This window comes from Polyodon spathula, chromosome 13 (genome assembly GCF_017654505.1).
Source record: "Polyodon spathula isolate WHYD16114869_AA chromosome 13, ASM1765450v1, whole genome shotgun sequence".
Taxonomy (NCBI): Eukaryota; Metazoa; Chordata; class Actinopteri; order Acipenseriformes; family Polyodontidae; genus Polyodon; species Polyodon spathula.
The window spans coordinates 30719550-30734169 of record NC_054546.1 but is presented as its reverse complement, the minus strand read 5'-3'; the positions used below and the strand labels follow the sequence as shown (position 1 = coordinate 30734169).

The window sequence follows — 14620 nt, the reverse complement described above, 5'->3', positions numbered from 1 at the left end:
CAGAACTTTTCCTAAGCCAACCCCCCACTTGCTATGCACTCAGGCAAAGTGCATGCAATTGTGTGTGGAAAGGACATTTTTACGGCCAGACTTTTTTAAATTGTGATGTATAATAATGGACAAAAGATAAAATATTTTTAAAAATAAATAAACAAATACACTTGACTTCGAAAAACTAAAAATATCTTAAAATAATCAGTAGACTATATCATTAATAAGTAAACAAATAAATGGAAAAAATGTTTATGTAAACAAACATTTCGACAAATCTTTTTATTTACCTATGTTTACTTTCCATTTACACAGTGGTATGATTTGAGTCAAATGGGAACTGTCACTTTAAGACCATAAAACGCCCGGAAGGATTAAACGACTACACCGGGTTACAGTGTAAAACTGAAAACATCAAAGGGCGATGATTCTGTTACATTTTGTCAGGACAGTGTGTTATAATGCAAGGAACTGGCGGAAACGAGCACCAGTTACGTGCATAAATAATTTCAGAGGCTGGGACTGCTTGCAACAAGCTCGAAATTATCCGTATGTATATTTCAGAAACCAGCCTCTCTGTTTTTCTAGCACAAGCCCTGTATCAAACATGGAGGAAATATTAACGAGGACTGTGGATTATTTACCCACATATGAAACGAGAGATAAATCGCCTCCGCCCCCCGAGTCTAGTAGTTTGGAGTTTATACAATTTTACAGAAGTCTGGACAAATCTCAGAGGCCTGAATTTCTGGTCAAACTTTCTTCGGATTTGGGGGTTGACCATAAGTGCGTGGCAGAGTTATCTAAGAATGTGCTGGACTCGCAGAAGAGGGATATATCGACTGTGTTGCAAGCGGAGGACAGGTTACGGTACTGCTTGACTCCCAGATATAAACTGCTGCTCAATCACATCAGCAGGGTGGAAGGCGGGGTGAAATTTCTCGTGGACCTGAAAGCAGATGTTATTGAAATCCTTGCTACGAAAACCAGTGACAGCCCGCACATCAGGGTAATTCAATTGTTCTTATGTCAATACGGTGGCTACATACCGTCTTTCCCTAAACTCGTGGTGTGTAAAACAAAACGCACCTCTGGGTATTTCAGTGTGCCCGTTGTTGTTCATCAGAATGTCGCGAACCAGTGCCATTCATAGCCTTTTAAATTTTACAAAATGCTTGTCAACATGTATCTGGGTTAAAGTTTGCCAAAGAGGAAAATAAACTAGCAACTTTGTAGTACTCCAACTTCCAAAAATAGTTTCCTAATAGTATTCATAAACATTGCGAGGTCGACATTATGTGATTACTGCTAATATTCCCACGAGAACATGACTTATAAAATAATTTTCAATGGGTGTATGGCCTCAAGATATGAGAACAGCCTGTGCATTTGTGGACAAGATCCAAAATGTAATTACAGAAAACTGGGGCAAAATAACCTAGAACTACTGCAAAACTTAGAATGCGTGCAAACACTGTAATGTGGACAACTGTCAAGTTACTATAGGTTGAGACCACCAAACTTATTTCCTTGTGGTGGATTTGATCCCAGGTTGCCTGAGAGGAATAGAATATAAAGCTAAGAGAGCAAACTTTCTTCGCCCCCACACGCCTGTTTATTTTCTTATCCCATTAGAATGTCACCTTGAATACCTTGTAGTACCCAGTGTCTTGCTGTAGTTCTTCAATCACCTGCATTTGTCTTAGCTTCTGTGACAGAGGGCTTCAGCCTTTCACATCAGTGGTAAAGAAAATCTATACATTTCTTTTCATTTAATGTAATTTGCCTACAGAAGTTCAAGAGAAGGGTTTAAATATTTCACTTAAGCAAAGATTTTTACAATTGTATTACTTCTCTAGCCTTTTTTTTTAAGGGCACTTCAGAGCTATTTATTTTTGCTTCAAGGTCAGTAAAAGTTTCTGGTTTACAGCAGCTTTATATTTTTTATCTAAAAAGAAATACTGGATTGTGGGCTGAAGGTTGTCTTTGTCTTGAATTATATGGCCAATGAGACACAGTCAAGGATCTTATGTTCTTATGTTCTTATGTTCTTATCTCAGATGGTTGTGTAGCAGGAAGGTTGATAATTTTGCCCATGGTAATAAGTGGCAAGAACATTTTAAAGCCTTTATCATCTCTCTTAAGTATTGCCAGGGCAACAATTTGGACACACACTGCTAGTATTCAGAGATTGATGTAACATTTATAAAACATATGCAAAGAAAACAAATGCAAAAATGGCACCAGTAATAATTGAAAACACTTTTCCCCAGATAGATTTTGTTTCTGTAATATGGAGGTGCAATATTATTGTTCTTTATCTTATAAGTTACCAGTGCACACACATACAGAAGGTCCTCAAAATCAATTGACTATCTCAGAGCAACTGAAATATTGAAATATACAGTATAAAATCATGAGTTTACAGGATTATAGCCAAATGCAATCCAAAACATCTGTAGGCATCTAGGAGTGTATGATAAGAGTTTTTCAAAGAGTGCAAAACCTAACGGGACATAACCCAACAAGGTTACATACAAAGATTATATTAATCACAGATCAATACAATCCATGAGACGCAACTGAACTAATTCTTACCCTTCCAAGCGGATCGGGAGAGCCCTTCGACCCTGGTAAGAGAAAGCAGCTGTCTCCAAGAAATTACCGAGCAGGACTGCGCGCTAATCCTCACGGCTGACTCTCATCAGAGCAGAGGAGAACCCCGTCCTTTATAACTTACCAAGTTAGGCTTTTGCATGCGAGAGAGTAATTGGCCAGATCACTCCCTCGAGGCTCGGCCCTCTGAATAAACTATTCCTTTCCCTAGAACATTCTAACCAAAACAAGTTATATAAACGTGACAAAAACAAGTTATATAAGATATGGGGTTATTATAGGGCAAGGGCAAAGATGAACTCGAACGCATTTCTAGAACTTTCTAAAACACACTTTTTTTTTATTACATTCGGTCCTTCGGTCGAGATTCATCTATGCACTGCCAAATACATTGTTCGCTGTGTAATTCTACGAAGATAGATACATAAACATATTTGCCATACACACAGAAGAAATACAATTCCCAATAATATTAAGATGGGATGGATTAATATAGTTAATGTTCCTTTAGCCTTTGGTGACCATCCCTCAAATATGGACCACCATGCATCTTGTGCATTACGTTCAATAACTTTCCCTAACCCTAAGATGGTATTTTGTGCCATTATCGTTCTAATTTTTAATACAGTAGCATTGTGTTGATGTTGTTTTGCTAAGTCAACTAATTCAGACGATCGATTCAGCAATACTTGATGTTTTTGCAGGGAAATGTGAATTCCTGAATGCAGAACTTCCCACTGGATCCTGGTGAGAAGCTCTTGCTGAGAATGATTGGTTAACAAATAAGTATCATTTCCCCAATGCCAAAGATATATGTCTGATAAACACCCAGAATAAGGCACATAAGTAAGTTGTGGATGGGCATGCACCGTACTTACACATAATTTATGAGGGCCAACTTCGTGCAAAATTTCCCTCAACGGCTCACGTCTCCATTCACACAACCCCTGTCCGTCTGTAAAACACGGGTTAGTATATCCTGTCCTTAATAAGCAAACCATGCCTTGGTCTGTCTTGTCACAATCTAGTAAATCATATGTCTGATTAGTATGTGTATCCAACCACATGCCTGTAACCTGAAGATACCAGTGAGCTCCCCCAGCAATTATAGGATGCACATAGTACTTACATACAGGCGTCACTCTCGTTACATTATGCGTAACATATCTCCCTATACACATAGTTTTGTTACACATAGTAGACTCTTTTACCACATTCACCCATAACTCTGAAATATTCCAAATTTTTGATATTCATGATTACTTTGTCGTAGAATCAATGATTGTACTTTGGTACGTTGATGAGATGCATATAACATTTGTAATGTACATTCTGTCCAGTTCATCCACTTGGTAATGTTCTGCCACTGTTGTAGAGTTACGTTAGTTATGTCTATGACCAGCTCGGATGCTACTCGGTCCCAGTACGCTTGATACACATGCATGAGCGCACCGTCGGGCATCCACTGTACAATTTTATCCAGGGCCATCCGAGTATTATAGCCCACATTTTGCAATTTATGTGCCGTTACTTGTCCGTCAATTGTGTTCATGAGTCCTAGTCCAGTCCCTGTTCCCCCCAGTAGGGTATCATACCAGGCACGTTTAGTTCGCCAGCCACACACAGTGTCCCAGTGACGTTGGCGAATGAACACTTTGTATTACCATTGCAGGTGAAGTTATCTTGGGTTCGGGTTTTGGTGTAGTTATTCCAGCTCAGCGTGACCCGATCCAGCTTTGTTAATTGATGTCCTGGAGACCAGGCCTGCAGCATCCCCACCACTGCCAATATCGCCTTCGTTCACCATACCCAGTGCTTCATGGTGAATCTGCAAACAAACATACACACTCACAACTCATTAGTTTTCTCTTATATAACATTTAGTAGCTGGGACATGTTCCCAGCCCTCTTCACCAGGTTTCATTATTGCTACCGTATTATCTTTTCCTACTGCAATCACATCTGCCGATTGTGGCGGTCCTTCCGCCTGTTGTACCCACACTTTAGCTCCATTAATGTCCGTGGACCCAAACCCTCCTATTCCTCTAGCTGTGTTAGTTAAGGGTTTATTCTGTGACATCATTCACATTATATGGTTTTATCAGTAATTGTGCTATCTTGTCTCCTTTGTTTAGGACAATTGGTACCTCTGACGTGTTAATTTAGACCACAAGTCTTTTCGAGGGATTTTTTTTTTTTTTACCACCTCCCCCGTTCTCCTGGTTCCCTTAGTAGTTACCACGGAATGTCCACTGTGTATTCTCTTTCTTTTCTTCCTGTGTGCTCCAGTCTCCTAAGTCACCCAGTTCTCTAATTTTAACTACCACTCTCCCTACCTCTGTGCCCACTTCTGATATTAATAAAGCCAGTATGGCTCCCTTATATGGTGGCGGCGCGTCTCGTATTACAGCAGCGCGTGCACCAGCAGTCAAAGGGAACTCATCTACTTCATGCGCGTGTCCGGTATACACAGCTTCTCTCATAGTTAACTCCCGTAAGCGCTGTATGCATTCACTCAAAGTTCCCCATGAACCCCTCATTTCAGGCCAACTTTGCAATGTAGGATATTTTTCATTTGCTCCTTCTGCCATTAAAGTAAGGAGATTAGTATCACCATTATTTCCATCCATTCGGTTATGAAAACCTCTGCACCACTGTCTAATAATGAGATCTGTGCTCAAGTCCAAAAACTCAGAGTAATCACCGACATGTACACGTACATTTCCTGCTCCTGTATCGTATAACCGTAACAACCATTTATCAATTGGTTCACCTTGCTTTTGACGATATCGTCCTCTGATATCAAGACGCTCTTGTTGTGTGTAATCCTCAGTAGACAATTGAGCAGTTATTATGTTGCCTTGTGGACCAGCAACTTGTCTGCGTCTAACAATAGGTTTAGCTTGCAAAGGGGGTGGTTTGGATTCAAGGTCTGGTTCATCATTTGGATCTGGGTCAGGATTATCCGGGTCCCAAATATAGTCCCGGTCATCCGTGTCCGAGCTCCAAATGTCACCATCCCATCGTTCCGGATCCCACCCTGCTACATTTGCACTAGCCAGGAACGCACGGATCTTTTTCTTACTCGGCGTTTTCTTTTTTTTAGCATTAACTTTAGCAATATACACCGCAGCCCTCTCTGCCATTCCTGTCGTTTGCTGTAATTTTCCTCGCAAAACATCACACTGTGCCTGTGCAAGGGATGCACGTCCCATTGCATCAGACAATTCTACTATTTGCCGTTCTTGCCTTTTTTTTTTTACTTGTTCCAACTCCTCATCCTTAATGCGGTAAGCCGTATACACAATCCATAATCTACGTTGCAATGCTCGTATTGGATCTTTATTACCAACTGGTACTTTCTTTAGACATGTCGTTAATTGTTCAGGTTTTGCTTGTTTCAATAGTTTAAACGAAGATTCTGGCAGCCCTCCGCCCTTTCTTAATTCTTGTGCCCCATCACTATAAATGGTTTCATCCCATTCAGGCAGCACCTCAGGCTCAAGCTCCTTATTCTTGCGTTCAAACATTGTGATTATTTACGTCCAAACTTCCTTTTATGATCCTGCCGACAACGCCAATAATGTTGTGTGAAATTCAATTACTTTAAATTTAAAAGGAAGTTGATGTGGAAGTAAATAAGGCAATTACTTCACAGAGTAATTTTAAAAGGTCCTTTATTATTTCACACACACACACGCAGTTACATACACAGATGCTATACTGCGAATAACGATATCCCTAACGGGACATAACCCAACAAGGTTACATACAAAGATTATATTAATCACAGATCAATACAATCCATGAGACGCAACTGAACTAATTCTTACCCTTCCAAGCGGATCGGGAGAGCCCTTCGACCCTGGTAAGAGAAAGCAGCTGTCTCCAAGAAATTACCGAGCAGGACTGCGCGCTAATCCTCACGGCTGACTCTCATCAGAGCAGAGGAGAACCCCGTCCTTTATAACTTACCAAGTTAGGCTTTTGCATGCGAGAGAGTAATTGGCCAGATCACTCCCTCGAGGCTCGGCCCTCTGAATAAACTATTCCTTTCCCTAGAACATTCTAACCAAAACAAGTTATATAAACGTGACAAAAACAAGTTATATAAGATATGGGGTTATTATAGGGCAAGGGCAAAGATGAACTCGAACGCATTTCTAGAACTTTCTAAAACACACTTTTTTTTTATTACATTCGGTCCTTCGGTCGAGATTCATCTATGCACTGCCAAATACATTGTTCGCTGTGTAATTCTACGAAGATAGATACATAAACATATTTGCCATACACACAGAAGAAATACAATTCCCAATAATATTAAGATGGGATGGATTAATATAGTTAATGTTCCTTTAGCCTTTGGTGACCATCCCTCAAATATGGACCACCATGCATCTTGTGCATTACGTTCAATAACTTTCCCTAACCCTAAGATGGTATTTTGTGCCATTATCGTTCTAATTTTTAATACAGTAGCATTGTGTTGATGTTGTTTTGCTAAGTCAACTAATTCAGACGATCGATTCAGCAATACTTGATGTTTTTGCAGGGAAATGTGAATTCCTGAATGCAGAACTTCCCACTGGATCCTGGTGAGAAGCTCTTGCTGAGAATGATTGGTTAACAAATAAGTATCATTTCCCCAATGCCAAAGATATATGTCTGATAAACACCCAGAATAAGGCACATAAGTAAGTTGTGGATGGGCATGCACCGTACTTACACATAATTTATGAGGGCCAACTTCGTGCAAAATTTCCCTCAACGGCTCACGTCTCCATTCACACAACCCCTGTCCGTCTGTAAAACACGGGTTAGTATATCCTGTCCTTAATAAGCAAACCATGCCTTGGTCTGTCTTGTCACAATCTAGTAAATCATATGTCTGATTAGTATGTGTATCCAACCACATGCCTGTAACCTGAAGATACCAGTGAGCTCCCCCAGCAATTATAGGATGCACATAGTACTTACATACAGGCGTCACTCTCGTTACATTATGCGTAACATATCTCCCTATACACATAGTTTTGTTACACATAGTAGACTCTTTTACCACATTCACCCATAACTCTGAAATATTCCAAATTTTTGATATTCATGATTACTTTGTCGTAGAATCAATGATTGTACTTTGGTACGTTGATGAGATGCATATAACATTTGTAATGTACATTCTGTCCAGTTCATCCACTTGGTAATGTTCTGCCACTGTTGTAGAGTTACGTTAGTTATGTCTATGACCAGCTCGGATGCTACTCGGTCCCAGTACGCTTGATACACATGCATGAGCGCACCGTCGGGCATCCACTGTACAATTTTATCCAGGGCCATCCGAGTATTATAGCCCACATTTTGCAATTTATGTGCCGTTACTTGTCCGTCAATTGTGTTCATGAGTCCTAGTCCAGTCCCTGTTCCCCCCAGTAGGGTATCATACCAGGCACGTTTAGTTCGCCAGCCACACACAGTGTCCCAGTGACGTTGGCGAATGAACACTTTGTATTACCATTGCAGGTGAAGTTATCTTGGGTTCGGGTTTTGGTGTAGTTATTCCAGCTCAGCGTGACCCGATCCAGCTTTGTTAATTGATGTCCTGGAGACCAGGCCTGCAGCATCCCCACCACTGCCAATATCGCCTTCGTTCACCATACCCAGTGCTTCATGGTGAATCTGCAAACAAACATACACACTCACAACTCATTAGTTTTCTCTTATATAACATTTAGTAGCTGGGACATGTTCCCAGCCCTCTTCACCAGGTTTCATTATTGCTACCGTATTATCTTTTCCTACTGCAATCACATCTGCCGATTGTGGCGGTCCTTCCGCCTGTTGTACCCACACTTTAGCTCCATTAATGTCCGTGGACCCAAACCCTCCTATTCCTCTAGCTGTGTTAGTTAAGGGTTTATTCTGTGACATCATTCATATTATATGGTTTTATCAGTAATTGTGCTATCTTGTCTCCTTTGTTTAGGACAATTGGTACCTCTGACGTGTTAATTTAGACCACAAGTCTTTTCGAGGGATTTTTTTTTTTTTTTTTTTTTTTTTTTTTTTTTTTACCACCTCCCCCGTTCCCCTGGTTCCCTTAGTAGTTACCACGGAATGTCCACTGTGTATTCTCTTTCTTTTCTTCCTGTGTGCTCCAGTCTCCTAAGTCACCCAGTTCTCTAATTTTAACTACCACTCTCCCTACCTCTGTGCCCACTTCTGATATTAATAAAGCCAGTATGGCTCCCTTATATGGTGGCGGCGCGTCTCGTATTACAGCAGCGCGTGCACCAGCAGTCAAAGGGAACTCATCTACTTCATGCGCGTGTCCGGTATACACAGCTTCTCTCATAGTTAACTCCCGTAAGCGCTGTATGCATTCACTCAAAGTTCCCCATGAACCCCTCATTTCAGGCCAACTTTGCAATGTAGGATATTTTTCATTTGCTCCTTCTGCCATTAAAGTAAGGAGATTAGTATCACCATTATTTCCATCCATTCGGTTATGAAAACCTCTGCACCACTGTCTAATAATGAGATCTGTGCTCAAGTCCAAAAACTCAGAGTAATCACCGACATCTACACGTACATTTCCTGCTCCTGTATCGTATAACCGTAACAACCATTTATCAATTGGTTCACCTTGCTTTTGACGATATCGTTCTCTGATATCAAGACGCTCTTGTTGTGTGTAATCCTCAGTAGACAATTGAGCAGTTATTATGTTGCCTTGTGGACCAGCAACTTGTCTGCGTCTAACAATAGGTTTAGCTTGCAAAGGGGGTGGTTTGGATTCAAGGTCTGGTTCATCATTTGGATCTGGGTCAGGATTATCCGGGTCCCAAATATAGTCCCGGTCATCCGTGTCCGAGCTCCAAATGTCACCATCCCATCGTTCCGGATCCCACCCTGCTACATTTGCACTAGCCAGGAACGCACGGATCTTTTTCTTACTCGGCGTTTTCTTTTTTTTAGCATTAACTTTAGCAATATACACCGCAGCCCTCTCTGCCATTCCTGTCGTTTGCTGTAATTTTCCTCGCAAAACATCACACTGTGCCTGTGCAAGGGATGCACGTCCCATTGCATCAGACAATTCTACTATTTGCCGTTCTTGCCTTTTTTTTACTTGTTCCAACTCCTCATCCTTAATGCGGTAAGCCGTATACACAATCCATAATCTACGTTGCAATGCTCGTATTGGATCTTTATTACCAACTGGTACTTTCTTTAGACATGTCGTTAATTGTTCAGGTTTTGCTTGTTTCAATAGTTTAAACGAAGATTCTGGCAGCCCTCCGCCCTTTCTTAATTCTTGTGCCCCATCACTATAAATGGTTTCATCCCATTCAGGCAGCACCTCAGGCTCAAGCTCCTTATTCTTGCGTTCAAACATTGTGATTATTTACGTCCAAACTTCCTTTTATGATCCTGCCGACAACGCCAATAATGTTGTGTGAAATTCAATTACTTTAAATTTAAAAGGAAGTTGATGTGGAAGTAAATAAGGCAATTACTTCACAGAGTAATTTTAAAAGGTCCTTTATTATTTCACACACACACACGCAGTTACATACACAGATGCTATACTGCGAATAACGATATCCCTAACGGGACATAACCCAACAAGGTTACATACAAAGATTATATTAATCACAGATCAATACAATCCATGAGACGCAACTGAACTAATTCTTACCCTTCCAAGCGGATCGGGAGAGCCCTTCGACCCTGGTAAGAGAAAGCAGCTGTCTCCAAGAAATTACCGAGCAGGACTGCGCGCTAATCCTCACGGCTGACTCTCATCAGAGCAGAGGAGAACCCCGTCCTTTATAACTTACCAAGTTAGGCTTTTGCATGCGAGAGAGTAATTGGCCAGATCACTCCCTCGAGGCTCGGCCCTCTGAATAAACTATTCCTTTCCCTAGAACATTCTAACCAAAACAAGTTATATAAACGTGACAAAAACAAGTTATATAAGATATGGGGTTATTATAGGGCAAGGGCAAAGATGAACTAATTTTCCACCCCCGCAGTGACCCCATTGTGGGCTCTGTTCTCTCCCCAGGATCTAAATGGCACCTTGAAGAGCATGTTGTCAGAGTGGTTTTCCGTGGGACTGTTGAGCCTGGAGCGGGTCACTTGGAAGTCACCTTGCGAGCTCCTTCAGAAAATTAGCCAGTAAGCTTCATAATTTTATATTTCTTTTTGCCAATATCTCTTTCTTCACTGTTGGAAGCCTCTATTTCCTCGTTCTTTTCAATGCATTCAGTCTCGCTAATGATAGAGATATTTTCCCAGACAACACCAGCCATGCAAATGAGCTTCTTTTTCGTCAGTAAGATTCTGTGGGGAATGAAGGTGCTTTCAGGGTTACAGTGCTGTGGTTCATGAAGTCTTCAGTCTGGCACCAGCTGCCAGTGTTTCTCCAAGGAGTTTCTTGGCAGCCTTGAGAAAGGCGAGGCATTGGGAAGCCTCCAGGACAGAGCTGGAGTGATAAGCAATCAATCGTAACAATAAAACAGTAAATATTTATTCAGTGATCTGTTTTTATAAGGTGTCCAGATATGTCGATACATAAGATATATATATATATGATATATAGATATATATATATATATATATATATATATATATATATATATATAATGAACACAATTTAGATATTTTATTTAACATCATGTAATCAAAGAAACTGCAAAATTATATTGCAAAGTCTGCTGGAAGCCATAATAGTAGTAGTACAGTATTTTGTGTTAGATTTTGAAATCACATTTTTCAATTTTTGTCATTTTTTCATTGAGTATATGGAAAACTACAGAGGGGTATGTAATTCAATCTGATAACGTAACATTATTCAGCAGGTTTCGTTCAACTTTATGAAGCAAAATTAGTTCATTCTATAGGGTGATGCAACACTTTTGGCCATAGCTGTAGGTCTAATCATCCTTAAAATACTTATTTGCATTAGAAACATGACTGCCCGACCGAAGTTTTTGGTTTTCACTTGCTAATGTCTTCATCACTAAAATATTTTTTTTTGATAATTCTCTTGTTTCTACTTTATTATGTAGCTTGCTTACTAACTATTCCTGAAAAAGTAAATGCTTCTGAAAAGACTGATTAATGCTGATTTTATTATTATTTATTATTATTATTATTATTATTATTATTATATTATTTTTTGAACGTGAGTTTTTTTTTCTTGGAATACTTAGCATGGCATGGGAAGTATACAGAATACACATAATAGTACATTGCACATTCATAAAATTGTTTTAAGCCTAACGTACTGAAAGAAAATATTTCCTGGACTAGACCTGGGCTCTACTTTGAGAAACATTTTACTGGAAACTTTTTGCCTTTAGCCAATCAGTACAATGTTTTTGATCTTGCAAATAAGCAAGATGGCAAATCGCTGAAGACAGCACGGTTTAGACAACTGATAAAATCAATTCTTTTATCCACACATGCACAGACAGGCTGTGCCTGCAGAACATATTAATGCCTTACTCTAGCTTTGTGTTCTAGAGAGGACATGATCAAAGGTTTCTTAAAAAAAAAAAAAAAACCTTAGAATTGTGATTGTTTCAGAAAATAAATAAATAAACTTAAACTTAAATTCAGTGATACATTTAGTCCAAATGGTTGTCATTTGATTTTGAAAGTTTCTTTTAGTGTTTCATTATTGGATGGATGACAGAGCATTTTGAAGTTCTGGATAATCCTCAGAATGTTAAGAGTCTTTTTTTTTCTTCCCAGGTATGAAGCTGTTCACCCGGTTAGAAACTGGACAGATATTAAGCGCAGAGTGGGCCCTTACAGACGCTGCTATGTGTTCACTCACGGAGCAATGCCAGGGGAGCCCTTGGTGGTTCTACATGTTGCCCTGAAAGAAGAGATCTCCAGTAACATTCAGGTGAGGACCTGCACAACCTACAAAGCTGTGCTGCGGCAGCCACAGTGTAGTTTAGCCATGTTAGTCACAACAATCCAAACAAGAAGGGTTTTATTCATTATTGTTCTCCCCCGCTGTGATGCATATAAAGAGCATATATCTTGAGAACTGCTTGTCTAATTGCAATTTAAACGTTGTAAGGACCTTCTTTAGTACAATTTATAATGTGTGTCACAATCTGGGATTATATGGACTCTTTCTGTCTGTGTCACACTGCCATTTTTATATAAAGTATAGGAAGCCACTTACCCAGGTAGGATGAAACTTGAAAAGGATGTTTAGTTGTAATAGTTTCAGAATCTGAGGGTATTTGGAGGCATCTCTCTGTCTGTATGTATGTCAAAATTACATTTTTACATGTGCATACTGTGGATATACTGTAGGTCGTGGTGAGCTACCTTTTCAGGTTTGGAAATACATCTTCCATTGCTTAGCAGTTTGGTCCATTTCTGCTTTTACTGTGATTTTAATATGACACACTGGAACTTGTTACCTGTACATTGGGGCTAATCAGGCACATAATTAATCCTGGAATGGGTGAAACTGCTGTGCAGTAGGAGTCTTATTCCATCCTTGCTATTCATGCTACTGATGGCTCTTACTATGTATTTACTGCTGTGGCAGGACATGTATGCCACTGACACACTTGGATATGTTTATCCTTGCGTCCTTTCTGTGATCAAACATATTCTACTGGTATTTGCTTGGCTGCAGTTGTCACAAGCAGAATGTGTGGGAAGACACTCTTCTAACAATAAGAGATCGTCCAAACGCACATATAAACATTACAAGTCATGCCTTCTAAACTAAACAAAATCTGAATACTTAATAAAGGTTAATTTTGGCTTATAATATTTTTAAACACAAATTATTGTTGATCTAGAATGCTTTTGAATATTAAAACTCTGCGAGGTAACTCGTAGGGAATTAAGAGGTGCTCTGAAACCTCTGTTGCTTTCAGTAGAACATGACTTATAATTTCAGATATAAGCTTGCGCCAAACTGTCTAAGAGAGGTTGTTCACAAAGGGCCACTTTTTCCAGTTTGAAGTACAAATGATTAGAAAAGCTTAATTACTGTCTTTTAACCAGCCACACTTAAGAACATGTCATGGTTAATTTATAAACTGATGGTTTTCAGCATTATAGTCACCTTGCCCATGTGCATTCTAGTTATTAACCTGTGTACACTATGCTTATGTTCCTTTCTAGAATGCTACTAAATGTATTTGTATTTCGTTTTTTTGAAAACCCATTTGTCATTGATTTATTCTCCAATTCAGTCATTTCAAAAAACAATAACTGCAGTGCTGAATTGTTTTTCAGCAAGATCCACTCCCAATTACACCTAAGTGGCGGACTTGAAATTATGTGTGGGCTTCTGCATAAATGATTTGTGCAAAAATGCATAAAGTCCATGAATTTCTATAAAGAATGCAAACAAATTAGCAATATTATCCTCTATATTTTGTAATTTAAATATAAACCAAAAGAAGCAATATTCAAGTTTCATTCACATTATTATTATTCTTTCTTAGACCATTGTTCGAGAATTCTCTTCTCTGGATTCTGTGGAAGACATCAACAAGGTCAATGCTGCAGTCTTCTACTCCATCTCTTCAACCCAGCCAGGACTGCAAGGGGTGGAGCTGGGGAATTACCTCATCAAGCGGGTCGTGCGGGAACTCCAGGTGGGTGGGCTTTAGCATCTGTGATCAGAGGGTGTGTTATATGCGTCCCATGACAGTGACCAATGGTAGTTCATCACCTTTCTGAGAACTTGTACTGTCAGATTTTCAAGCAACTAGTTAGCTGGTATTTACATATGTCACCAAGTTTGTTAAATGCATGTTTAGTTGGTGTTGCTTTTGTTGCTTGAATCATGCACACAATTGCTCAAAGAGTAAGTAGCGTCAAATAAAATTATATCTCTTACTATGATATTGTCTTTGCAATCATTCTGACTGGTTATCATTTTTCTCTAAATCAGACCTGACCTGACTCTCAATTTGCTTTGAGTTTGTCTGGAGAATCTTAAGTACCAAGATTCTTT

At 39.6% G+C, this 14620-nt stretch overlaps 1 protein-coding gene across 1 annotated transcript in view; it reads left to right on the top strand.

The window, feature by feature from the left end:
- The first annotated feature begins 377 nt into the window (after positions 1–377).
- Positions 378–14620, top strand: part of LOC121326150 (malonyl-CoA decarboxylase, mitochondrial-like) — a 31515-nt gene continuing 17272 nt past the window's right edge. Inside the window, exons 1-4 of the mRNA XM_041269337.1 lie at positions 378–1000; positions 10679–10791; positions 12373–12529; positions 14106–14258. Of these exons, the coding sequence (XP_041125271.1) occupies positions 416–1000; positions 10679–10791; positions 12373–12529; positions 14106–14258 (1008 nt within the window). The 5' untranslated portion in view covers positions 378–415. The remainder of the gene's footprint in view (positions 1001–10678; positions 10792–12372; positions 12530–14105; positions 14259–14620) is intronic.